This window comes from Miniopterus natalensis, chromosome 4, assembly GCF_054644295.1.
Source record: "Miniopterus natalensis isolate mMinNat1 chromosome 4, mMinNat1.hap1, whole genome shotgun sequence".
Taxonomy (NCBI): Eukaryota; Metazoa; Chordata; class Mammalia; order Chiroptera; family Miniopteridae; genus Miniopterus; species Miniopterus natalensis.
Genome location: NC_142084.1, coordinates 68,467,293 through 68,492,543, shown reverse-complemented (window position 1 = coordinate 68,492,543; position 25,251 = coordinate 68,467,293). Strand labels below are relative to the sequence as shown.

General features: G+C 39.6%; 2 protein-coding genes across 2 annotated transcripts in view; both read right to left on the bottom strand.

Moving 5' to 3' along the window:
• Nucleotides 1–224, bottom strand: part of ADGRE2 (adhesion G protein-coupled receptor E2) — a 29,526-nt gene extending 29,302 nt beyond the window's left edge. The window contains 1 exon segment of the mRNA XM_087816173.1: nt 194–224. Within this exon segment, the coding sequence (XP_087672299.1) occupies nt 194–224 (31 nt within the window).
• Nucleotides 225–22,549: 22,325 nt separating this feature from the next.
• On the bottom strand, nt 22,550–24,907 carry LOC107542366 (olfactory receptor 7A10-like). Its single transcript, XM_016219666.2, has 2 exons — nt 23,960–24,907; nt 22,550–22,797 (listed from the first exon to the last, which is right to left on the bottom strand). The coding sequence occupies exons 1-2, from the start codon at nt 24,861–24,863 to the stop codon at nt 22,550–22,552; spliced, it is 1,152 nt and encodes a 383-aa protein (XP_016075152.2). The 5' UTR covers nt 24,864–24,907.
• Between the last annotated feature and the right edge of the window lie 344 nt (nt 24,908–25,251).

The following is a 25,251-nucleotide window of genomic DNA, read 5'->3' as shown; positions in this document are numbered from 1 at the left end:
ATAAGTTTCACTAACTTTCTCCTTTGAGATTTAATATAAATGAGCTAATATCGTCAAATTTCTTTCTGTATGTACCTTACAGAAATATTGGGGAAAACAAGCCAGGTATCAAGCAAAAACAGAACATTTTCAAACTGGATAGAGAGTTCCCAGATAGCCTTAATTGTCTATCGTCATTGCTGATTCTACCTACCTGGCAGCAGTCTTAGATGTCTGTTTCTCATGGTGCAGACAAAACAAGCCCAGCCACTGAGGATGTCTGATCTTGGCCTGTGTGTGTTAAAAACACTATTTGAAGTATATTGTGCCCTAGAGGAGGTCACTTAAGAAACTTCCTTTCCCTTAATCTTCCCAATAATTAAGTTCTCAGAGACTCTAGTTCTTCTTTTTAAGGATTTACATAGTATTACAAGTATGTATACTGAAAGCTTCCTTGAGGGTGATTTCTAAATGTTTTCACATAGGAACATGTGATACTGTGTATTCAAAGAGCTCCCCAAATGAAGAATCACTCTACTAGTCTTTTGGCCCCAAGAAGACCTTAGATCAGAGTGAACAGAATTATCTATTTATTATCAATTAATAGACATTTTATTGTGGCATAATTGACTACATTATATAGTTTCAGATGTATAACATCATAATTCAATAACTGTATACACTGGGAAAGATCACCATAATGTCTAGTTAACATTCATCACCATATATAGTTACAATTTTTTGTGTTGAGAATTTTTAAGATTTATTTTGTTAGCAACTTTTAAATATGCAATGCTTTATTACTGACTATAGTCATCATGCTGTACATTACATGCCATGGCTTATTTACTTTATAACTGGAAGTTTGCATTTTTTCACTCCCTTTATCCATTTCATACCCCTCCCCCCCACACCCCAGGTCTGGCAATAACCAATCTGTTCTCTGTATCTATGAGCTTTTTTTTGGAGTTCAAATATAAGTGAGATAATAAATATTTGACTTTTTCTGTCTGACTTATTTTTCTAGGCATAGAGACCATAAGGTCCATCCATGTTGCCATCAATAGCAACATTTTATTTTTTAAATGGCTAAATAATATTCTCATTTGTGGATGGACACTTAGATTGTTTCCACATCTTTGCTATTGTAAATAATGTTGCAATTAACACTGGGATCTATATTTGTCATTTTGTGTGTTTTCTTCAGAAAAATACTCAGAAGTTAAATTGCTGGATCATATGGTAATTTTATTTTAATTTTTTTCAGGGACCTTCAAAAGTTCATTTTATGCTCCTATTTTAAAATAAATATAGGTTCACAAGAAGTTGCAGAAACAATGCTAAGAGGTTGTATGTGTCTTGGTGTGGGTCTCTTTGAGTCCATCTTGTTTGGGACTCTGCATTTCTGGGCTTGTATGTCTATTTCTTTCATTGGGTTAGGAAAGTTTTCCATCATTATTTTCTGTTGATTTATTGGTTCATTTCTCTATTCCTGGAATACTACTACACTTTAAAAAATACCATAGTTCTGTGTTTTTTCTTTTTGTTTTTGGTGTTTTGAGGAAAATCTCTGTGTTTTATATACAATAAATCTAAATGTGAACTTGGATAAGGGGAGACTTTAATTAGAAAGACTATTTCAATAGGGAGAATGCTCTGATCCTCAGAAATCTGTGAGTATCTCAAAATCATACAGAAAGAGATTTGTCTTTTACAAAGTAAAGGACAAAGAAGGCAAAAATTAGCAGAATCTTTGGAGGGGAAGCTTGAAAAATAAGGGGAAATTGTCAGAGTTGTGACAGGAAATGGTCATCTATGGTTAGCGAGTTCTCAGAGGAAGTTGATGAGAGTAGCCTGTTATACTTTTTATGTTTGTGCTTGTTCAGGCTATGAGGTAAACAGAGTTCAGGGGCCTGTATGAAAAGAGAAGCCTGATTTAAGTTTTGTCAAAACAAAGCAGAGGGTAAAAAATGGGCAATGTGAACACTTGATTACTTATTGTTTACAACTGTTCTGTGTCTTCTTTCACATTCTTCTTCTGTATAACCTTATAGATAGTTTTACTAAGTTCCATAAAAAATATCTTGGGACTTTCATTGTGGTTGCATTTACTGTGTCAATTAATTTGGAGTAAATAGCTTTCTTATAACATTAACAATTTCCCGCCCCTTCAAAATAAATCTATTTTTATGTAGCTCATGATTTTTCAGTTATACTTTATAGTACTGTACCTGAGAACTTTTTGCATTTCTCATATAAATGTTTTTAGTTATTGTTGAAGTTTTGTTTTAAAAATTTAAATGGGTTTCCTATTGCATTTTTTCTTTTTTTATTAAACTTATTGGAGTGACATTGGTTAATAGGGTCATATATGTTTCAAGGGTACATTTTAATGATACGCGATTTATATATTGCATTGTGTGCCCACCACCCAAAGTCAAATAATCTCTGGCCCCCTTTACCTTTTACTAGCCCCAGATCCCCTTTGCTCTGGTAACCACAATACTATTGTCTGTCTGAGTCTACGAGTTACAGTTTTATATTTCACATGTGAGTAAAATTATATGGTTCTTAGCTTTTTCTGACTGAATTATTTCATTTAGCATAGTATTCTCAAGGTCCATCCATGTTGCCACAAATGGCAATATTTCATCTTTTCTTATGGCTGAGTAGCATTCCACAGTATGTATGTACCACATCTTCTTTATTCAATCATCTATTGAAGGACTCTCAGCTGCCTCCACGTCTTGACCACAGTGAACAACGCTGCAATGAACATAGGGGTGCATACATCTTTGTGAATACATGTGTTTGAATTTTTTAGGTACCCAAAAGAGAGGTTGTTAATGCAATCTCCATTAAAACCCCAATGTCATTTTAAAAATAAATAGTATAAAAAATTGTTAGATTTTTATGTAACTGCAAAAGAACCCAAATAGCCAAAGCAATCCTGAGAAAAAGAATGAAGCAGGAGGTATCACACTATCTGATTTCAAATTATACTACAGAGCTACGATGATCAAAACAGAATGGTATTGGCAGAAGAACAGATGTACAGACCAATGGGACAGAACTGAGAGCCCTGAAATAAAACCACACATATATGGGCAAATGATTTTTGACAAAGGGGCCAAAAACCTGCAGTGGAGAGAAGAAAGCCTCTTCAATAAGTGGTGCTGGGAGAGTTGGAAAGCCACATGCCACAGAATGGAACTTACATGTTAAAATTAAGTTTTTCCTTTGATTAAAAAACATTGCTTTGTAAAAAAATTTAAATAAGGTTTTTTTTTTTTTTTTAATTGAGATAACATTGGTTAATAGAATTATATAATTTTTGGTGTACAACATTAAAATTTAATATCTGTATATACTATAGCATGCTCACCACTGAAATTCTGGTTTTCATTCACCACCTTACAATAGGCCCTCTTACACCTTCCGTCCTCCACCTTCAGCTGTAGACTTTCCCTGTGTGGCTCCATCTCAGAGAGGGTCTCTCCACACTTCTGCTGCTCCCTCAGAGATTCTGTACTCTCATGATTTCCCAGTTGGCCCTTAACAATTCATTAAAAATGTAGGTGAATTCCTGTTAACTATTTGCCTGGCATCCGGATTATGCTCTACTATAGGTGATTCAGTGCTCCTGATGGTCTTTCCTTGGGTGAGTCTATCTCCATAGATTTTAGGCTACTGTTACCTCAGGTCTATTATGGGTTCAAGAAAATTAATGACTTTGTTGCTAATACAAATTTTTCTTTTTTAATATATCTTTTTATTGATTTCTGAGAGAGGAAGGGAGAGGGAGAGAGATAGAAACATCAATGATGAGGGAGTCATTGATCGGTTGCCTCCTGCACGCCCTTGACTGGGATCGAGCCCGTAACCCGGGCATGTGCCCTGACTGGGAATCAAACCTCGATCTCCTGTATCCTAGGTTGATACTCAACCACAGAGCCATGCTGGGCCGGGCCAAATTTTTCTTGTTAGGTTGGGAGTGATACTCATTCCATTTTTTATTTCCTGGGGAGAAATAGAGATTACCCTCTATTTTCTTCTAATAGTTTAATAATTTTATTTTATTTTTAACTTAAATCCATCACCATATAGTCATGTATATTCATAGTTTCATAAAATATGTATTTATAAATTTTGTGCAGAGTAAAAGCATTTGATACGGACATTTAGGAACTTATGAGGGTATTACTTTAATGAATTGATAAAGAATTTATTTATTTACTTTTTGACCCTTTTTTTTTTTAAACCATTTTTAAACATAGAATTTGGAAGACTGATACAATAAACATTCACATTTTCTCCATCCAGATTCAACAATTATCAACATATTGCCACATTAAATTTTTTCTCAATTTATATACACACATGTATATTTTTTCTTGCTAAAACATTTATACTTTTTGGGTGATATCATGACACTTTAATAATTCTTCAACAAATATTGAAACATTTAAAGAATATTTCCTACATAATCACAGTAGTATTGTTATACCCACGAAAATTAACAATTTTATAATTTCTGATGTTCAATACATATTGAAATTATCCCAGTGACCTCCGAAATGTCATTTATAACTATAATATCGGAACCAGAGTCCCACCAAAATTGACATTGAATTTGATTTCATATATTTTTTGTCTCTTTTAACCTAGATCAGCCTCTGGCCACTTTTTAAAATTAAATTTATTGGAGTGACATGAATTAATAAAATTATATAGGTTTCAAGTGTACAATTCTATGATACATCACCTGTATATTGTGTTTTTAAAATGATAATAACTGTAGCCCGGCTGGGCATGGCTCAGCGGTTGAGCGTCCACCTAGGAACCAGGCGATCAGGGTTCGATTCCCGGTCAGGGCACATGCCCGGGTTGCGGGCTCAATCAATGACTCTCTCATCATTGATGTTTCTATCTCTCTCTCTCCCTGTCCTTTTCTCTCTCTGAAATCAATAAAGATATATTTAAAAAAATTAAAAAATTAAAAAAAAAAGATAATAACTTTAGAAGAGTCTAGGTCAGCTGGTTTGTTAAATGCCCCGTGCTTTTAGTGGCCACGCAGAATATTAAAAGAAAATCATGACTTACTTATTTTATCATATCCTTTACTTTTATTGGCTGATATTTTAGGTATCACTATGAACTCATGGATTTTTTATTTAATATATTGTAATCATTTATAGTCATTTCCCTTGATGTCCAATTGATACAGATTTGGGCAGTGAGGACTGACAGGGAATTTCTTGTAGGTATAACTGCTCTAGATTTAGATCTTGCCTAAATCACTTTTTGAGGATGAAATGATATGGTTTGTATAAATATGTTACAAAATGTGCAGTAGCAATATACACCTTTGCCACAGACTACATTATGAAATGTAAAGATGTAGGTATTCTATTCATGGAATTCTGATTTTACTCTAACTGAGGAAACATTTTTTTTCATTTAAGCTCTGTGAAATCAGAAATTCCATCTATTGTCATCTGAATGCAGCACATGGTGAGTAATAAAAATTTAATTTTTGAGTGAATAAATTAGTAAGTCTTTAGAAATGAAGAGTAAAGAAATTGAGGCATGTAGTTAGTGACTATAATTGCCCTAGTTGCCTGTAACTGAAATGTTCCTTGGGATGTGGGACTTTTGGTACTAAAACCAGGACAGTCTTGGGAAACTGGAATTACTTTTTTACCCTATTTGCAAGTATTTGAACATTACTTTCCTCTCTTATGCTATTTTAAGAAAGCCATTCGAGCTTTCCTAATAAAATATCTTCAACTTGAGCAACACCTTTGTAGAAAAGTGGTTGAAGCAGAAGGCTTAATCCAAGGCAACTGAAGAGCTGGGTCAAAGTTTCTTGAATATTCTGGGAACATGCTGTAAGGACCAGAAAACCCCAAATCTCCAGCAACTGAATGTCAGACATTTCCTGCATACCCTCTCCTACAATGGTGCTATTGAGAGTTACTTGAAACAAACATGAAAAATTATTTTCTATACTCTCTGCCCAAAAAATGACAGTTCATAATTTTCCTCATTTCCCAGGAGTCAAGATCTTCTGCTTTAGCTGTTCATAATTCTCTCTGAGAGGGAAGGTGTAAAAATGACACTGTGTCAAAAAGTGCAAGACTTGTACACTGAAAACTATAAAATATTGCCAAAAGAAGTGAAAAAATCCAAAGAAATGGAAAAACAACTCATGTTCATGAATCAGAAGGCTTTATATAGTTGCAATGGCAATACTTCCCCCCCAAATTGATCTACAAGTTCAACACAAGCCTTATAAATATATCAGTTAAATATTTTTCAGGAATTGACAAGCACATCTTAAAATTCATATGGAACTTCAAGGGGCACAGACTAGCAGAAACAATCTTGAAAAATAAGAATAAACTTGTAGAGTCAATTTCCCAATTTCAAACTTTCTCCAAAGCTACAGTAATCAAGACAGATGATGGGAGAAAATCAAGGATCCAGAAATAAATCCTTATATTTATGGTGAATTAATTATGACAAGATATCAAGGTAATTCATTGGAGGAAAAAGCAATCTTTTCAATAAATGGTGATGAGAAAACTGAATATCCATTTGTAAAAGAATGTAAACCTGACATCATATTAAAACCCTCATACCATTTAAAAAATTCAAAATAAATCATACACCAAAATGTAATAACTAAAACTATAAAAATCTTGAGAGAAAGTATATGTGCAAATATTTTGACCTTGTGTTAAGCAATTTTCTTTTAGATATAACAACCAAAGCACAAGTGAATTAAAAAATAGATATATCAGACTTCATCAAAATTAACAATTTTTGTGTATCAATGAACACTATCAAGAGAGTAAAAGTCAAACCATGAAATGGGAGAAAATAATTGAAAATCATGTATTTGACAGGGGCTTGTATTCAGACATATATAGCATTCTTACAACTTATCAATGAAAGGCATGACTCAATAAAATATTGGCAAAAGATTTAACTAGATATTTCCCCAAAGAAGATATGCAAGTAGATAATAACCACATGAAAAGATATTCAACATCATTAGATATTAGGGGATGCAAATCAAAAGCAAAATGAAAAACTACTTCACATGCACTGAGGTATAAGAAAGACAAACATTAACAAGTTTTGGAAGGAAGTGGAGGAAACTGGAACCCTCATATATTTTGGTGTTGCTCCTAAGGGTAATGGGAGACCATTTGGAGGATTTTTATGCAAGTGGCACATGCTCAAATTTTTGTTTTGAGAATGTAACTCTGAATTTTATGTGGACAACTATTGGAAGAGGGAAAAGAATAGATAGGTGACCTGTTAGGAAGATATTGCAGTCCAGCCAAGGAGAGATGTCAGCTGAAATCAAGGAGAAGGCGATAGAGATGGTGTCAATAAGACCAATTTGTGAGCTATTGAAAAGGAAAATGTAGCTTGATTTAGCAATGGATTGGTTTGAGGCAAAATAGGGTAGGGGCAGGATAACATCAAAGATGCTTCAGGTCCCTGATGGTCCAGGTGTAAGGAGATAGATGCAGATGGAGATGGGAAACCCTGAAGAAGATTAGGCTGGTGAAAAAAATGATGTTTGTTTATGGCCATATTAGGTTTCTGAGATATCTAAGTAGAGGTGTGAAATAGGCGATTGGAAAGTAGTGGTCTGAGGTTCATAGGTAATTCAGTGCTAAAGAAAAACATTTGGCCATTATTTTTTTCTGCAGGACACATTGAAATCCTTGTGGCCAAGATTGCCTATGAGGAGGGTATAAATTAGAATAGAAATGTTTTCAGAATCAAGACAGATAGCCTAGTTGAAATGTAAAGGAGATAGATGAAGAAAGCTCAGCCAGAGGGATAGCATGAATTCCAGGGGATGCTGAGACATAGGAGTCAGGGACACAAGAGGAGTATTTAAAATGGAGGCAGGAACCACAGGGTCCAATACTGCGAAGAGGACCAAAAGATCTTTATCATTGGAGGTCATTGGAGGCTTACGAGAGAAATCTTTTGGTGGAAAAATGAAGATAAAATCCATTTTTGAGTGTGTAGAGGAAGAGAGGGAGGAATCAAATATATGGTATTAATAATTCATAATGAGAGTTATCATGTTGCAACTAAAGTAGAAAGTGCTGCTGAGAACATGGGACTAATTATAATAGAGATTGTAAAAGCAATAATATAAATTTATTGAGAAGTCATGAGGGTTGAGAAACAAAGTACAGGTGGAAGGATTAACCTTAAAAAGTAGGAAACACATTTTGTCTGTGGTAATAAGATGAAGTGAGGAGAGAGTGAACCAGATGTCATATAGCTGGTGTTTTTGAGAGCACAAAGTTGACCTTGTTTCATCCTGCTGACTTGTATTTTCTCTGTGGAGAAGTTGGTAGGAACACTTGCTGAGAAAAGGCAGGAGTTAGAAGGACAAGACGTTTGAGGAGGAGAGAGCTTGGGAAGCAGCAGTTGTAGAAGGCGAATAAGAAAGTGAATGAGGGGAATGCAGAAGGCTTGCCAGGCGGGGTGCTGGGCACACTGGGGGTGGGGAAAGTTGAAGAGGCTGAAGCCCTTGTCCAATTTATATGAATCCCATGAGTCTCCCTTTCTTCATCTACAAAAGGAAACGTAATACTTACCTTCAAGTGCAGATGTGAAGAGTATGTGAACAAAAAATATGAAAAAAGGTTTGGTAGGACCAAACATAGAAATGCTTGGTAAGACCCACCCTGCCAGGATCTCTCCTCTGCCCTCTGTAATTGTCCTCCCTAATTTTCTCGTGTGTGTATGTACTGATAATATCAGGAATGCTTGAAGGCTTTTAAAGAAAGTCAAATCCAACTTAATACTTATTTCACTAACTTTTATGACTATAGGTGCTATGTATTTGTTGTTCTTTACACAGAGGGTAGCGTGGAGAGACCTGGGATAAAGGACGGCGCTGTGACTGTGCAGTTTCAGCATCACGGCTTCAGATCATTAGCTTCTGCTTGTTGAGCTGACCGTTGCTGTTCTCTGTGAAGAAGTGTTTTTTGTCTTCTCACCAAGAAAAGGAAGAACCACACGCACCATGTCATGTAGAGTAGGTGTTCCACACGTGTGGGGTGTTAGACGATAGTTATGTGGAAGGGTCAGAAACACAGTGAGTAAAAGTAGAGGAGACCTCCATTGATAACAGGAAAATGTCCTTGGGTGAGTCTAGGAGTAAACCAAGTGTGGCTTATCTTAGGGAATCCCCTGCTATACACCCGAGTTGCCTAGTGCGCTAGGCATGAAAGCTCAATAGGATCAGTTAGTGAAGTGCTCTGGGTGCAATATATGATCTTAAAAAAATTTTTAATTTATTTAAAAAAACATATCTTTATTAATTTTAGGGAGAGTAAGGGAGAAGAATAGAGAGGTAGAAACATCAATGAGAAAGAAACATCAATTGATGGCTGCCTCCTGCACGTCCCCTACTGGGGACTGAGCCCACGACCCAGGCATGTGCCCTGACCGGGAACTGAACCAGTGACCTCTTGGTTTATGGCTCGACGCTAAACCACTGAGCAACACCGGCCAGGCCCTCTGTCTTGTTTACGTCATTGTTATTCGGGGGTTTCCTGACACATGCAGAGAAATATAACTGGTCCCCACAACTCACCTTCCACAGAAGCAGGGATTTCTGCCCACCTTGTGTCCCACAGACATCCCCTGATATCCAGCCATCTTTTGGAGCTGACAAGGATGACAAAGGGGCACAAATGAAAGAGGCATGAATGGACAGACTTCCAGAAGGGGGAACAAAGGTATAGGGGAAAGCCAGGAGGTCCTTACCAGAGGGCAGAGTCTGGAAGGACAGAATGGGGCTCCACTCGCCCCACAGATCCTCTTCTTTCTCCATTCGGCAGCAGCCAGACACCTCATAGCCAGTGGCCAGCTCTAGGTCCTGGATCTCAACAGGGGTCAGGGATATGGTGACAATAGCATCTGTAGCTGCCCCTCATGCTGATGCAGTGGGTGGAATTGTGGCATTGGAGTCATCGCGAGTTGAACTCATCTGCATCTGCAGACATAAAAAAGAGGGTCAGTCCCTTATCCCAGCACTGCTAATGCCTCCCTTCTGCTCGTCAGCTCCAGCCTTACTACCCTTCACCACCTTCCTCAAGATCAGATACCAAGGAGTGCATCACAGTTGAAATGGAAACCGTTTTGTGGTGGCACTTTCTAGTTCTCCAACCATCTCAGGGCAGAGGTTGGCAAACGGCCCTCAGGCCAAACCCACCTGCTGCCTGTTTCTGTACAGTCCATGAGTTAAGAATGTTTTTTATATTTTTAAATTGCCAAAAATGTCAAGAAACAGCCTTCTTTTGTGACACATGAAAATAATATAAAATTCAACTTTTAGTATCCATAGATAAAGTTTTATTGGAATGCAGCCACGCCTGCCTATTTATGTATTGTCTATGACTGCTTTCAAACTATAAGGTCAGAGTTAAGTAGTTGTGACAGGGACCTTCTGGTCCCCAAAGCCCAAGATATTTACTATCTGGCCCTTTGCAGAAGGAGTTTTCTGGCCTCTATATTCAAGCAAGGTGGGCAAGATAAGAACTATGTGAGTGTGTGTGCACGCACACGTGTGTGTATGTGCTACGCCTTAGGCCAGAACTTCTGGGTGGATGGTGAGTATGGTAAACAAAATAATGGCCTCTTCAAAGATGTCCTAGTGTTTAAGTTTTAATTTCTGGAATGTATGAATATATCACCTTTTATTCAAAAGAATTTTTTAACTTTGTGATTAAGGCTATTGAAATGGAGATTATCCTGGATGACCTGGGTGCACCTGGTGTCATCACAAGGGTCCTTATAAGGAGGAGGAAGGAGGTCAGAGAGGAGAAGAGATGATACATATGCTGTTGGCTTTGAAGAGAAAGAAAGAAACCTAGAACCATGGAATGCAGGCAGCCTCTAGAAGCTAGAAAAGATAAAGAAACAGATTTTCCTCTAGGGCTTCTAGAAGAAACCATTTAAGACTTCTGACCTCCCAAACTATAAGAGAATATATTTATTTTGTTTTGAGCTACTAAGTTTGTGGTGATTTGTTATATCAGCAATAGGAAACCAGTACAGCGGTCCATTCAGGAATCTGGAATTTCTTCCGGCCAAGTGGTATTGGTATCAGCCCTAGTGTTGCTGTAGGAATCTGATGGGTAACCTGGCCCTGTGATTATCCAGCTCACAAAGCCCCCAACTCCACTGTCTAATGCTTTCCCTCAGCCTTCTGTGGCTCTAGCCACAGCTCTACCCTCCAGGGCAGCCTCAGTATTGCCCAAAACCTAGGGGATGGGTGGTAGGCATGCTCGAAATGTCACACTGAGAGAACTTATTTTGGCCTCAAAATATCTTGGGCATTTCTGCTTTTTCTCCACCCAGGCGAAGTTCCTTCTCAGAGAAATGAGGAAGGATATGATTGTGGTCCCAGTGTTGAGAAAGTGGGGATGTCTTCAAATTTATTTGGTTTCAAACTTATTGTTTTTCCTTTCCTGATTAGGAGAGAAATTTGAGGCCAGTAGAGTGGAGCTTGGACAATATTTACTGCAGCTTTTTCTGCCTGTAACCTAGACAGTGAAGTGAGAGGAGTCCTCTTAACTGAAGATCAGAGGTTTCTCTCCTCTAGGGATGGTAAATAGCTTATAAACAGCATGATGCTTCCAGCAAGATTGATGTTTATATACAGATGATGTATCATAGAATTGTACACTTGAAACCTATATCTTATTAACCAATGTTACCCCAATAAATTTAAATAAATAAATCTTAAAAAAGTGAAACCATTTCAAAGCAAATATATTGCTGTCACACTTCTTAACGATGAAAGACTTAATATTTTACTTTTCTCTTTGAGAATATGAAACATCCCCGTCTTTAAGTTATTTCAAATACTTTAAAACATTATTCAAACAACTATATTAATAATATAAATGGATAGTATGAAAATGATTAATGCATTGAAAAGTCATTAATTAATCTAAGTCTGTTAAGCTTTTCTTAAAAGTGTATGAGAATAGTTATTCTCACCAGAGTGTTGGAAGAATTCAATGAGATAAAACAGGTAAAGCACCTGACACATTATATGGCCTACTAGAAATACCTAAAAAACAATATCCTTCATATCGTCCTTTATGAAAAGCAATTAATCATGCAAATTTAGTTATTTCTATTATTCCCCCAACATTATATTACCTTATATTAGTTTTCTTAAGTTCCATAAAATTGTTTGTCTTCATACCAGAGCCCCAAGGTAAATAAAGCTGGTATTGATATCCCACTTAAATGACTTAAAAGTTTTATATCTTATTTTTAAATTCACAAATTATACAACTACACATTTGATTGTTAAAAATATTCCTTTTAACTACAGACTGATATCCCTAGTGATACAGATACAAAAATTTTCAATAAAATACTGGCAAACCAAGTTTAGCAGTACATCGAAAGGATCATTCACCATGGTCCAGTAGGATTTACCCCTGGGATGCAAGAATGGTTCAGCATATGTGAATAAATCAATATGACACATCAACACAGGACTCTGCTATCTGTTCGTAACAGTTTGGATGAAATAGCATAAGTCACTTTTGATATTGAGCCCAATGGCATCCTCAGTGGCTCTGCTGTGGATAAGAGTACAGGAACAGAAGACAAGATCACCATTACTAAGGACAAGTGTCATCTGAGCTAGGAGGACATTAAGCGCTTGGTCCAGGAAGCTGAGAAGTGCAAAGCTGAAGGCAAGAAGCAGCGGGATAAGGTGTCTTCCAAGAAGTCACTTGGATCCTATGCATTCAACATGAAAGCAACTGTTGAAGATGAAAAACTTCATGGCGAGATCAATGATGACAACAAACAGAAGATTCTTGACAAAGTGCGATGAAATCAACTGGCTCGATAAGAACCAGACTGCAGAAAAGGAAGCATCTGAACATCAGTAGAAAGAGTTGGAAAAAGTCTGCAACCCCATCATTACCAAGCTGTTCCAGAGTGCAGAAGGCATGCCAGGAGGAATGGCTGGGGGCTTCCCTGGTGGTGCAGCCCCCCATCTAGTGGCGCCTCCTCTGGGCCCACCATTAAAGAGGTTGATTAAGCCAACCTTGAACATTGACTTAGCATTGTTCCATACAAAATATTGAAGGACCTAAATTTGTAGCAAATTCCATGGCAGTTTTAAAAGTTATATAGTAAATAACTGGGCATTCTTGACACTTGAATATGGACTATATATGCACAGAGAAAGGAAATAATGCACTTTATAAGCACTGTATTGTAAAGTGGGAAATGTAATGTCTTAAATAAAACTATTTAAAATTGACAAAAAATGGCAGAGGACCTGAACGGACTTCTGCAAGGAAGACGTACAAATGGCCAAAGTATAAAAAGATGCTCAACTTTACTATCTGTTAGGAAAATGCAAATCAACACTACAATGAGATGCCACCTCACAGCCATCAGAGTGGCTATTATCAACAAGACAAGCAATAACAAGTGTTGGAGAGGTTGTGGAGAAAAAGAAACCCTCACTCACTGATGGTGGGAATGTAAACTGGTACAGCCACCTGGCAAAACAGTATGGAGGCTCCTCAAAAAATTAAGAATAAAGTTACCATATGACCCAGCAACCCCTCTTCTAGGTATCTACTCAAAAATTTTGAAAATATTTATTTGCAAAGATATATGCACCTCTGCAAACTCTGCCAGACTTTCATGTGTCCACTGTTTGCCTCAACTCTGATCTGTCTCAAACCTCAGCATTTTATTTATTAGCCGTCAACGCTTTCAAAATATCCTCATTATAGTCACTTCTCTCCTCTAAGAGATTACAGCGTACACACAACACAGGTACACCTGCTACATCACTCCTTCAGACAACTGTTAGGTCAGAAAACAAACACATTTCCTTGGGAAAATTGTTTCATTGTCTTCCAAAATCAAGAAGCCTCATGAGGAATTTGAGCAGCCATCTTCATGAACTCCACAGGACCAGGATAGATGATGGGATAAGGGTACTTTAAATAGCTACAGAGCTCTCCCGCTATATATATATATTTAAATATATCTTTATTGATTTCAGAGAAGAAAGGAGAGGAAGAGAGAAAGATAGAAACATCAGTGATGAGAGAGTCACTGATCTGCTGCCTGCTGCATGCCCCCGACTGGGGATCGAGCCCACAACCCGGGCATGTGCCCTGACTGGGAATCGAACCGCAATCTCCTGGATCCTAGGTCAGTGCTCAACCGTTGAGCTACGCCTGGCTGGGCTCTCCCACTATATTTAAATCACCTTTTTCCTGGTCAATCATATTTTTGGTTTCTGTAAACCCTTGAGTATCTTCCAGAGTTCCAATAAGGTTGATTCTGATTATGTTTTTAGACTGTTTTGGTGGTATTTCTGGTAAGCAACTGCCCCACCCCCCATGTTTTCCTACTCTATGATTCTCTCTAATCAATAATTTTTAAAGATAACATTTTATTATTTTTGGCCCCACAATCATTTCTCACCTTTCATCTACTCTTCCCCGTGCCCTTCTAGTACTCCTCATTTCCACTGGATTTTCACAGTGGCAGGAGTCTGTATCAAACATCGTCCCAGGATGACCTTTCCACAGATGAAATTTGCATTCTGCTTTTCCTCTCCTTGCTCCAGAGAGCTAAGTCTCTTAAGGAGAAGAGAGACAGAAGGCTTTGTCATTCATGAGACTCATGGGAATTCAGCCTCTAAAACCACAGAAACTAAATGCTGCTGCTTTACCCATGAAAGTCTACTCTCCTAATCTAAGGTCCTGAGAATACACAACTGGGTGATGTCTTTAGCTTCGTGTGAAACTGCCAAACTGCGTTTCGCTATGACTGTGCCATTTTGCATTCCCCCTGGCAATGAACGAGAATTTGTGTTGCTGCCCATCCTCACTAGCAATTAGCATCATCAGGTGTTTTTTTGATTCTGCGTTTCCAATAGCTGTGTAGAGGGTATGCTTATCTTCTATCTGTATATCTTTTTGGTGAGAAGTCTATTTAGATCTTTTGCCCATTTTTAGTGTGCTTTGCAAATATTGTCTGCCAGTCTGTGACTTGTTTTTTGACTCTGTCAATAGTGTCTTCTACAGAGCAAAACTTTTGAATTTAATAAACTCCAACTTATCAATTCAATAAGAGTTGACATTTGTGTTTAATTTGCATTTCAGAACACTGGTATGGTCCACTTGGTTCATCACGGAATGAATGTCCCTTCTAAAATATTCCCATACAAGAGAAACAAGATGGCGGCATAGGTAAAAACCGCACCCGCCGCCTCCCGCAACCACATCAAAATTACAACTAAAATACAGAACCACCGTCACTCAGAGCCTCCTGAGATCTGGCTGCACAGAAGCCCCACAGCCAGGGACCCAGGGACCTGAAGCAGCACCGAGAGCGGGAGGAGGGGGGGAGACGCGGGCGGATCGGGGCTGAATCAGAGACGCGGCCACAGGCCGCACCCAGTGCCCCGGTTGAAACCAGGGAGGGAATCTCGGTGGTGGGGGTTTCCCGGAGGAGGGAGGGGTCCTATCCCCACAGCAGGCCCCCAGCCCAGGGTTCCAGGGCCGGGAAGAGATGTCCCCACAACTCCCGGCTGTGGAACCAGCGGGACTGTCCCTGAGGGTCGAGGAGGCTGCGGGAGCCCCATCAGCTCCTCCTAAAGGGCCCGGCGCGGACTCACTCGGACGCTCCCTCTGAGCCCAGCGCCGGGCAGCAGCTTGAGGGGAACCTGGGACACTTGGGGAGGAACTAACCTGCCTGAAATCCGGGCGAGAGGTGGAGGGGCCGCTTCCTCCCAGGCAGAAGGGCTGGCGGAGGCCATTGCTCCTTTGGCGAGTCCTCCCCCCACAGAGCCGGCAGGCAGGCGCCATGTTTGAATCGCCAGCACCTGACTCACACCTTTGGCCCCGCCCCGTGATTCCCGGAGGCCCCGCCCCTCCCCACCTGCAGGCTCATCCAGGCCATTTCCAGGGGCTTTTCTATGCAAGTGGCCTCTCGAGCCTCATGCTTAGGACTTTCCTAAAATCTCTCAAACAAGCAGCAGTGTGGCCCATAGGGCTTGATAAGTGGCCCCAGGCCTGGCATTAGTGGCAGCCTGCACTGGCTCACAGCTTGGCCTCTCCTGGACACCTCCAAGCCCAGCACAAGGAGCAGCCAACTACAGTTTGCTGTGTAGCTCATGCTGGGTGGCTCTGGGCAAGGCTGACTTTGCACCTCCCCGGAGGCCCCAGAGACAGTGCACCCGGTGGTCAGACTCGACCACGCTGGGTTACAGCCCTACCACATCGACGAGTGACACACCCTAGGGGTGCACTTGGTGAACACCGAAGCTCCACTGAAGTAAATCCTGCTCCATAGGGGTGTCTCCACCACAGCAGTTCTCTGGCTGTAGTTGCAGCTGGTCCTCACAGCTGATTGGCCTGGGGGTCAATTCCTCCCAGTGACGCCAACAGCTACCAAGGCTCAACTACAACAGGACAGTGCACACAGCCCACACAGGGGAGCACCTAGAAGGCCCAGCTCAGGTGACTGGGGAGGCTGAGCCCCTGGACCTTACAGGACACCTACTACACAAAGCCACTACAAATACCAGGAGACATAGCAGCTCTACCTAATACATAGAAACAAACACCTGGAAGCAGCCAAAATCTGGAGTCAAAGAAACATGTCACAGAGGAAACAACAGAAGAAATCTCTAGAAGAGGAACTAAATGAAATAGGTCCAAGCAAATTAACAGATACAGAGTTCAGAATTTTGTTTATAAGGATGTTTAAGCAGACTATTAGGGAAATTACTGAGAAAATCGATAACATAATAAAGCACCAATTTGAAATGAAGGCTACAGGAACTGAAATGAAGAATAATTTACAGGAAATCAACAGTAGAGTCGAGGATGCTGAGAATCAAATCAGCAATTTGGAACATGAAGAAACAAAAAACACCCAACCCGAAGAGCAAAAAGAAAAAAGAATCCAGAAATATGAAGATAGTATAAGTTGTCCCTTGAAGGAGCCTCTGGCACAACTTTAAGAGGCCCAACATTCATATTATTGGGATGCCAGAAGGGGAAGAAAGAGACCAAGAAATTGAAAACCTATTACAGAAAACTTCCCCTACCTGGGAAAAGAAATAGACTTACAAGTCCAGGAAGTACAGAGGGTCCCAAACAAGAGGAACCCAAAGAGGCCCACAGCAAGACACATCATCATTAAAATGCCAAAGGTTAAAGACAAAGAGAGAATCTTAAAAGCAGCAAGAGAAAAGCAGTTAGTTACCTACAAGGGAGCACCCATACGACTGTCAGCTGATTTCTCAACAGAAACTTTGCAGGACAGAAGGGAGTGGCAAGAAATATTCAAAGTGATGAAAAACATGGAACTACAACCAAAATTGCTCTACCCAGCAAAGCTATCATTTAGAATTGAAGGTCAAATAAAGAGCTTCTCAGACAAGGAAAAGCTAAAGGAGTTCATCACCACCAGACCAGCACTACAGGAGAAGTTGAAGGGTCTTCTTTAAGAAGAAGCTAATGAACAAAAGAATCTGACGAACTAAATAGATCCAAAGACTTTGACACATGCAACAGACAATCATATTTCAGAGGAGAGAGGGAAGGGGGGTAGAGGGTGGGAAGAGATTAACCAAGGAAGTTATATGTATAACCCATAGACACAGTTAATAATGGGGTGAAGGCCTGGGGAGAGGGTGGGAGCGAAGTGGAGGGGGTCAATTAGGGGGGAAAATGGGACACCTGTAATGCTCTCAACAATAAAGATAAATTAAAAATAAAATAAAATAAAATATTTCCATACAAGTAAATAAAAGAAAAAAGATGGTATGATAATTTCTTTGTCTAGTAAAAGTCATTTTTCAATCTCAGAATTTGCTGAACCATGATAATGGCTTGTCTTTCAATGCCTCTTCTAGAGTTTCTGAACTGCTTTCTCTTTTAGCAATATCTACTCCAGTTGTCAGAAAAGAGTAAGGTGTAGGAAGAGTGGCAATTTTCCTTAACCTCTTATTTATTCATTAATTTTACACTCCATTTTGTCTTATTCTGATCTTCAGTCCTAGACCACAGTCTACTGCCTGCCTTGCAGTAATTACTGAATTAGCATTTGTTGAGCCCCTGAAAGGACACACTGTGGAATGTTAGACAGATTTCCATCAATGAGGAGTAAGAAATAGCAGTGAAACAAGAGGAAATGCAATGCTGTTGAGAAGGGAAGCCCCATGACTGAGAGTCAACACTGGAGGAGACCCATTGAAGAGAAAAGATAGTTAGTGTACTTAGAGTCTCCCACCCAAATGAGGGATACTAACATGGCAGGGCTCTGTATTATTAAATTTTTCTTGTTATCCCTGTCGATGCCTCCAAAGTTACAACCAGTAAAGAAAGTCTGTTATGCTCTGCCACCTCCCCTGACACCCACGAAGATACTGTGGCTTATCTAGATAGGATCAGGGAACAGCCTGATTCACTGATCCATTTCTTCCTTGGATGATGGATGAAGTTGAAAGCTCTGCCTCCTGGGAGGGAAGGTGGATAGAACCACTCACGAGACCTCTGGGAGTCACTGTTTGGTTTGCACATCACTGGATATTAGTAAACTAGACTTGAGAGAGTGTAGCTTTAGGGGCTAAATTCGCATGAGCCTCGTTAGTGAAGCATTCGTTTGGCTCTCTGATCACCAAGAGAATCGGTTCTCATGAGGTAAGAGAGAAAAACAGAATGCAAACTTGTGCCAATTTGACCCTTGGGAGATGTGTTTGCTCCTCCATGTATATCTCTTATCCCACTGGACTCCTTCCTTCCGTGTGTGGTCCCTAGCAGGCAGGGCACTCCACAATGATTGTTCCTTCCATTTTGGGGTGTGTCTACTTCTCCAAAGAGCTAATGAACAAAGTAGGAAATCATTCACTGACATCCTAGCATTTTAGGAAAATAATTCTTACCACATCAACCACACACAGGTTCACTGCTGTATTTTCTACTACGGCTTCCATCTTGATTAATGGATAATAGTTTCCAATAAAGGGAAAGCCATCTCTGTTAAGAGGGCCTGGGGAAATAAACTTATAGAATGGGCCCTGGGAATATCTATACTTATTGGGATTAAAAGAGATGCAGAGGTTAGACATTACCTTTTAAAGTTTCTGTCTAGCAAGGAATGCTTCTCTTACCATTGACTGGTTCATTCATACTGCTCAAAAGTTTTTCCATAATGTTGTTTTATGTAACATAGTATGTTATATATTCAAGGCATTATATTATTAGCATAAAAGTGACTTTACACAATCTAAATTAATAACAGAAGTTACATGTATGTTAAACATTTGCAGCTACTGGATCATGTCCATTTGGTAGGGTCCTGCACTAAGAAGGAATGTACAGAAAGCAGCAAATGTATACAGCATATATGCAGAAAGATTGAATTGGGGATCTTAGGAGATAAGAAGAATGTTATGAGGGGAGTTAGGGTGTGGAAAGGTGTGCAAATTGAGAAGAATCCTTATTCACAGATGCATTTTCTTGCCCCTTCACTAAAATGGACAAAATTGAAACCTGTCAATTTAATGTGCCAAGTTACAAAATTCCTTGCAACAAATCAGAAACTCAAGTATTGGACTTCTGGTCAAGATGACAGAGTAGGTAATGCTGTGCTGGCCTCCTCCTATGATCACATCAAAATTACAACCACCCTGGAGAACCGTCTTAAGACTATCTGTACAGAACTCTTGTAACTAAGGATAATAAAGAAAAAGCAAGACTGAGACATTTTTTGTTACTATGTATGGTGATGGATGTTAACTCTACTAATTTAGTGAATCATTATGTTGTACAGCTGAAACTAATATAATGTTAAATGTCAATTATATCTACCCCCCCCCACACACACACACATTTGTTATTGTTCAGTTTTTAAGGTTGAACGTCCAAAATATGCCTCATTTTATTCAAGGTCCAGGTGTCTGTAGAGCTGGGGTCTTTTTAGGAGGCTGTAAAGAATAATCTATTTGTCTTTTTCTAGTTCTGGAGGATGACAACAATCCTTGGCTTGTGGCTCCTTTCTCTATCTTTTAAAGTCAGCAGAAGTGGGTGGAGTGTTTTTTGCATCACATCACTCTGGCACTGACTTTTTGGTGTTTTTCTTTCACACTTAAGGAAATGTGATACATTGGGCCCACTCAGATAATCCAGGATAGTCTCCTGATTGAGGGTTAGCTGATTAGAAACCTTAATTTCATCTATAGTTTAATTCATGTAGCCTAACATATTCACAGATTCTGGGGTTTAGAATGTGGACATCTTTGGGAGGCCATTATTCTTGCTACCATACTATGTGACACATTTTTGGCCAAAGATATATCAATGGAAGTGTGTTAGGTGGAACTTTTTGGAAATCCTGTATTTTTTAATTTAAAAGTATTATTTAATTAACAATACAGACTCACATAATATGAGCAATGTAAACATAATATTGAGCAAAATACAGCAGGCACAAAAATACACATTGTAAGATTCTATTTACATGAAGTTCAAAATAGGCAAAAAATAACCGATGCTGTTAGAATTCTGGAGAATGCGGAGAAGTGGTGACTGGAATTAGGCACAGAGGGAGCTACTGTGTGGCTGGACATGTTCTGTTTTTGGTTTGGGTTATGATTATAAGGAATATATTTAGTTTGTGAAAATTCATTGAACATTTGATATGACACTTTTCCATATGTATGTTGCACTTCAAAAAACTTTAACGAAAAACCATGCTGGCACTCTCCAATACTACCCTCTTCATTCTCCTCCCAGTCTTCCTGTGTGACTCACAGACTCAGTGTTTGGAGGTACAACAGCTATTCTGTGACCATGAGGACAGAAAACATACATTATGAATAGTGGTGCATAAAAAATAAAAGAAGTCTAGTTCCTTAACAAAATCATGAGGCTGTCAGAGTAGCCTTGAGCTCCCTCCCTAACTCTACACCTGTGATGTGCAAATAAATAAAGTTTTAATTTATTGAAGCCTTTATTGTGGCAGGATTTTCTATTACTTGAAGCTTTATGCCATCCCTAACTCAACATATGGCTGTAGAATTTTCTACCATGTCATAACAATAGAAGAACTGCACGGGGATAAAAAATGGTCATATTCCATGCATATTTTGTCATAAACAGAACAATTATGATGTATCTGTATTTTTGATAATTGCTGCACACAAAGAAAAGCCGTGACAAATTAGAAGACCCCCAGAAGATAATTATTAAAATAGACAAAACAAAATGCCATAAGGAGACCAGATGAAGAATTTAGAGTGTTTTTCTACATGAGTAAATACTTAATGGTTCATAAAACCTGTCTTCCACTGGAAACGAAGCTAGCATAGGCACTTGTGACATCACTTACTGCCATCCTTGCTGGTTACCTTGCAGTCTCCAGAGATTCTCATCTCTCCTCAACTCTCATATTTAGGATATTCACATTGGAACTTATTCAGCAACTCTCCCTCCTCTTTCAAATTCCTATTTCTCTGTTGTATGTGCATTTCAAAGGCCACCTTCTTCCATCAGGACCCCCACCTCCAACAAATACAAGTATCAGATTGGAAATCAGTATGAATATGTTAACAACAGCAAGTCAATAAAAAGAAAAGCAATGTCTACACGAGCATGTTAAAACAGATAGTACGAGGAATGCAACAGCTTTCCAGCTCTGTTAATGAGTTAAGACCCTGGAAGGAAACAGTTTTATTTCTCTTCAGCCTAGAAATGGTAAGTGGGAGGCAAGCGGTCAAGGGGGGATGTTCGTATTTGGAGGGGCCTGACCCTCTTATAGTAGAACTTCCATATCTGCTCATACACATATTGTTACTCTCACTCTCTTCTCTAAGGTCATTCAGCAGTTGTCGGTGGATGTAGAAATAAAACCTGACTGAATTGAAATTTACACAAGTGGTGGACTATAGAGATGGCCCAATTCTTTGATTCCATGTCTTTGGCAATGTTACTGTGAACAACTCCCATGCAGAGGTGGAGTCTATTTCTCCGTCTTTGAATGTGGGCTGAAGTTAGGATTTTACTGGTTTTGGCCAATATGATATGGTGGAAGTGACAGTGTGCTTGAGCAGGCCTCGGTGCATTTCTGCTGCTCTCACTCGGAGCCCTGTTTCAGCCATGTGATCAAACCCAGGTGGGCCTTCCAGAGAAGGAAAGGACATGTGGACAGAGCTCATTTATTCCAGCCAAGCGCTCCCTACATCAGTCACAGTACCTGAGCCCCTAATACATGAGAAAGCCCGGCCAAGGTCAGCAGAGACATACCAGCTGACCCACAGCTGAGTCCAGGCTCGTGAGGAGACCAGCGGTGATCAGAGCACCTCCCCACTATACAGACCCATTAGAAAATAAAGGAATTCTACTAAACCTTTTGCTTTTAGGATGGCTTGTTCTGTAGCAATAGTGGATTGTTAGTATAATCAAAGGGAACAGAACTGAGGGAAAGTATAATAATCTGCTACTTCTTACTTTTGCCATTTGTACTGATATCTGAGGACAGCGTTCACAATCATTCTGTTATTCAAATGTATTTCAGATAACTGTCTCAAAGTGAGCCCACTGAGGTTCCCTTCCTGGCAGTCAGGACAGTGTGGAAAGACGTACATGTTTGTGCAGGAAAATTTGTGATTCTTAGTCACATGACTGGACAGGATTTCAACTTCTGTTTGATTCGTCCTGTGATCAAAGAGATTGACGATATTCCCACATATAAAGAAGGTATAAATTGTATGAGATTGATGCTAATCATTCACTGTGCCTTTGGCAGACTTGAAAAAATTTAGAAGGTGGAGATATTTAAATTAGGGCACTAGAACGAGTCACATTTGTAAGGAGCACATTGAAAGTTTTCAAGCAGAAACAGGAAAATAGTGCAGGAAAAATTATAAAAGACTCCAGGTAATTCTTCACCCTGATGAATAAGATTTACACATGGACATCATATCCCACATGTTATTTCTTTAATTTTTATTTTATTTTTATTGATTTTCTTTTTTTAGAGAGGGAAGGGGAGAGAGAGAGAGAGAGAGAAACATCGATGTGAGAGAGAAAGAACAATCGGCTTCCTCCTGTTTGCATCCCAACAACGATGGAACCGGTAACCTAGGTACATGCCCTAAGCAGGAATTGAACCCACAATCTTTATGGTGCACAGGATGATGCTCCTAGCAACTGAGCCGCTAGGCCAGGGCAATCAGCCACACTTTGATGAGTAGATGTGCACCAGGAAAAATATTTTTGTATAGTGATAAATGGTATGGCTATTTTTGCTTCATCATATTTAAGGTCATCTCTGACTCTAACCATATTAGATCAGTCTAATTATTAAAATGTATATTTCCATGTACACTGTTCTTGGGAACATGTATTTGATAGTCAATTTTTGCCAGAGGCTATAGTAGGCATGTGGACACACAGCTGCATACCTGAATGAAGAATATAAAACCAGGAGACAACCTATAAAACATACTAGCATGTTGAAGTCTACATTATCAAGACGAGCAGTAAAGATGGTGCTGTAGAAAATGGTGAAGAACATATAAGTGAAAACTGTGGCCTCAGATTTTCCTCTACAATAAAATTATGTTAATGACCTTAGTACAGTTCTGTCCACAGGGGTAGTATGATTTATGACAATTCTTTCAGGAAAACAATAGAAAGATTACTTGGAGTGATATATGTCATAAGAGAATAAATTATGCTAAAGTAATTCATTTAAGCCATGAGATAAATGAGAATTTCCAATTACGTATGGTGCAAAGATTGGATTAATTTGTTTCAGAACATATGCCTGAGGCTTCGAAACCTGCATTCATGGGCAAATACTCAGATTAGTACAGCTGGTCCTTGAAAAGCTTCCCTGCCCAGGAATCTGTCCAGGGCCCTCTTTATGTCTTTGTTCCTGAGACTGTAGATGAAGGGGTTCAGCATGGGTGTGACCACCGTGTACATCACTGAGGCTGTGGCACTGGAGTGTGAGCTGTGGGGAGCAGCGGAGCTGAGGTAAACTCCTAGGCTTGTACCATAAAATAAGGAGACAACCGAGAGGTGAGACGCACATGTAGAAAATGCTTTATACTTCCCCTGAGCTGATGGGATTCTACGTATGGAGGAAATTATCTTAGAGTAAGAGTAAATGATCCCAGCAAAGGGACCACCACCCAGCAGCCCAGCTGAAAAATATATTATTATGTTGTTAAGAAAGGTGTCAGAACAGGCAAGTTGGACCACCTGATTGAGTTCACAGAAGAAGTGGGAGATTTCCAAGTCTGAGCAGAAGGGCAGACCCAACACCATCAAGCTTTCTAACAAGGAATACAGGAAACTCATGATCCAGGACACTAGAACCAGCAGTCCACAGAGCCGGGGGTTCATGATGACCGTGTAGTGCAGGGGGTGGCAGATGGCCACGTACCTGTCATAGGCCATCACGGTGAGGAGGAAGTCATCCAATGCCGCAAAGAGTATGAAAAAATACATCTGGGTGACGCAGCCTGCGTAGGTGATGGCTCTGCTCTGCGTCTGGATGTTCACCAGCATCTTCGGGACGGTGGTGGAGGTGAGGCAGATGTCCACCAAGGACAGGTTGGACAGGAAGAAGTACATGGGCGTGTGGAGGCGGGAGTCGGAGCCGACGGCCAGCACGAGGAGCAGGTTTCCCAGCACGGCCACCAGGTACATGGAGAGGAACAGCCCGAAGACGAGGGGCTGCAGTTCCAGGGCCTGTGAAAGCCCCAGGAGAAGAAATTCTGAAATTTGTGAACCGTTGCCTCGTTCCATGCGTTGCAGTTAACTACCAAGAAAAAAAAAAGAAAAAAGGAGTAACTAATTTTCATATTAGCAAGCATTGGTAACAGAATAAATGGCACATTTCTATTTTTGATTTAGAAAAATAATTTCCATATTTGGTGTATGATCTGGTTCCCATTAGGCATCTCTATTGCCATTTCTCAGTAGAAGTTCCTTCTCTACCATCAACCTGTTCTCCAGGTAGGATGTATATTGCTGTATTATTGAGGATGTCTTTCAGGCATGTGAGGAATATATATTGATTCTAGACCATGTTCCAGGCACTGTTCGGAGTCTGGGTGCTTATAAACAAAGTCTACAAACTAATGATGGAGATGGAATATAATCAAATTAAAATAATAATATAACATATTCTATA

Excerpts from the sequence above, each read along its gene's own strand:
- LOC107542366 (XM_016219666.2), bottom strand. The coding sequence starts at position 24,863 with ATGGAACGAGGCAACGGTTCACAAATTTCAGAATTTCTTCTCCTGGGG. Across the intron at positions 22,798-23,959 it reads AGACATAAAGAGGGCCCTGG|TTATATGTGGGAATATCGTC; the intron begins ACAGATTCCTGG and ends TTTATACCTTCT.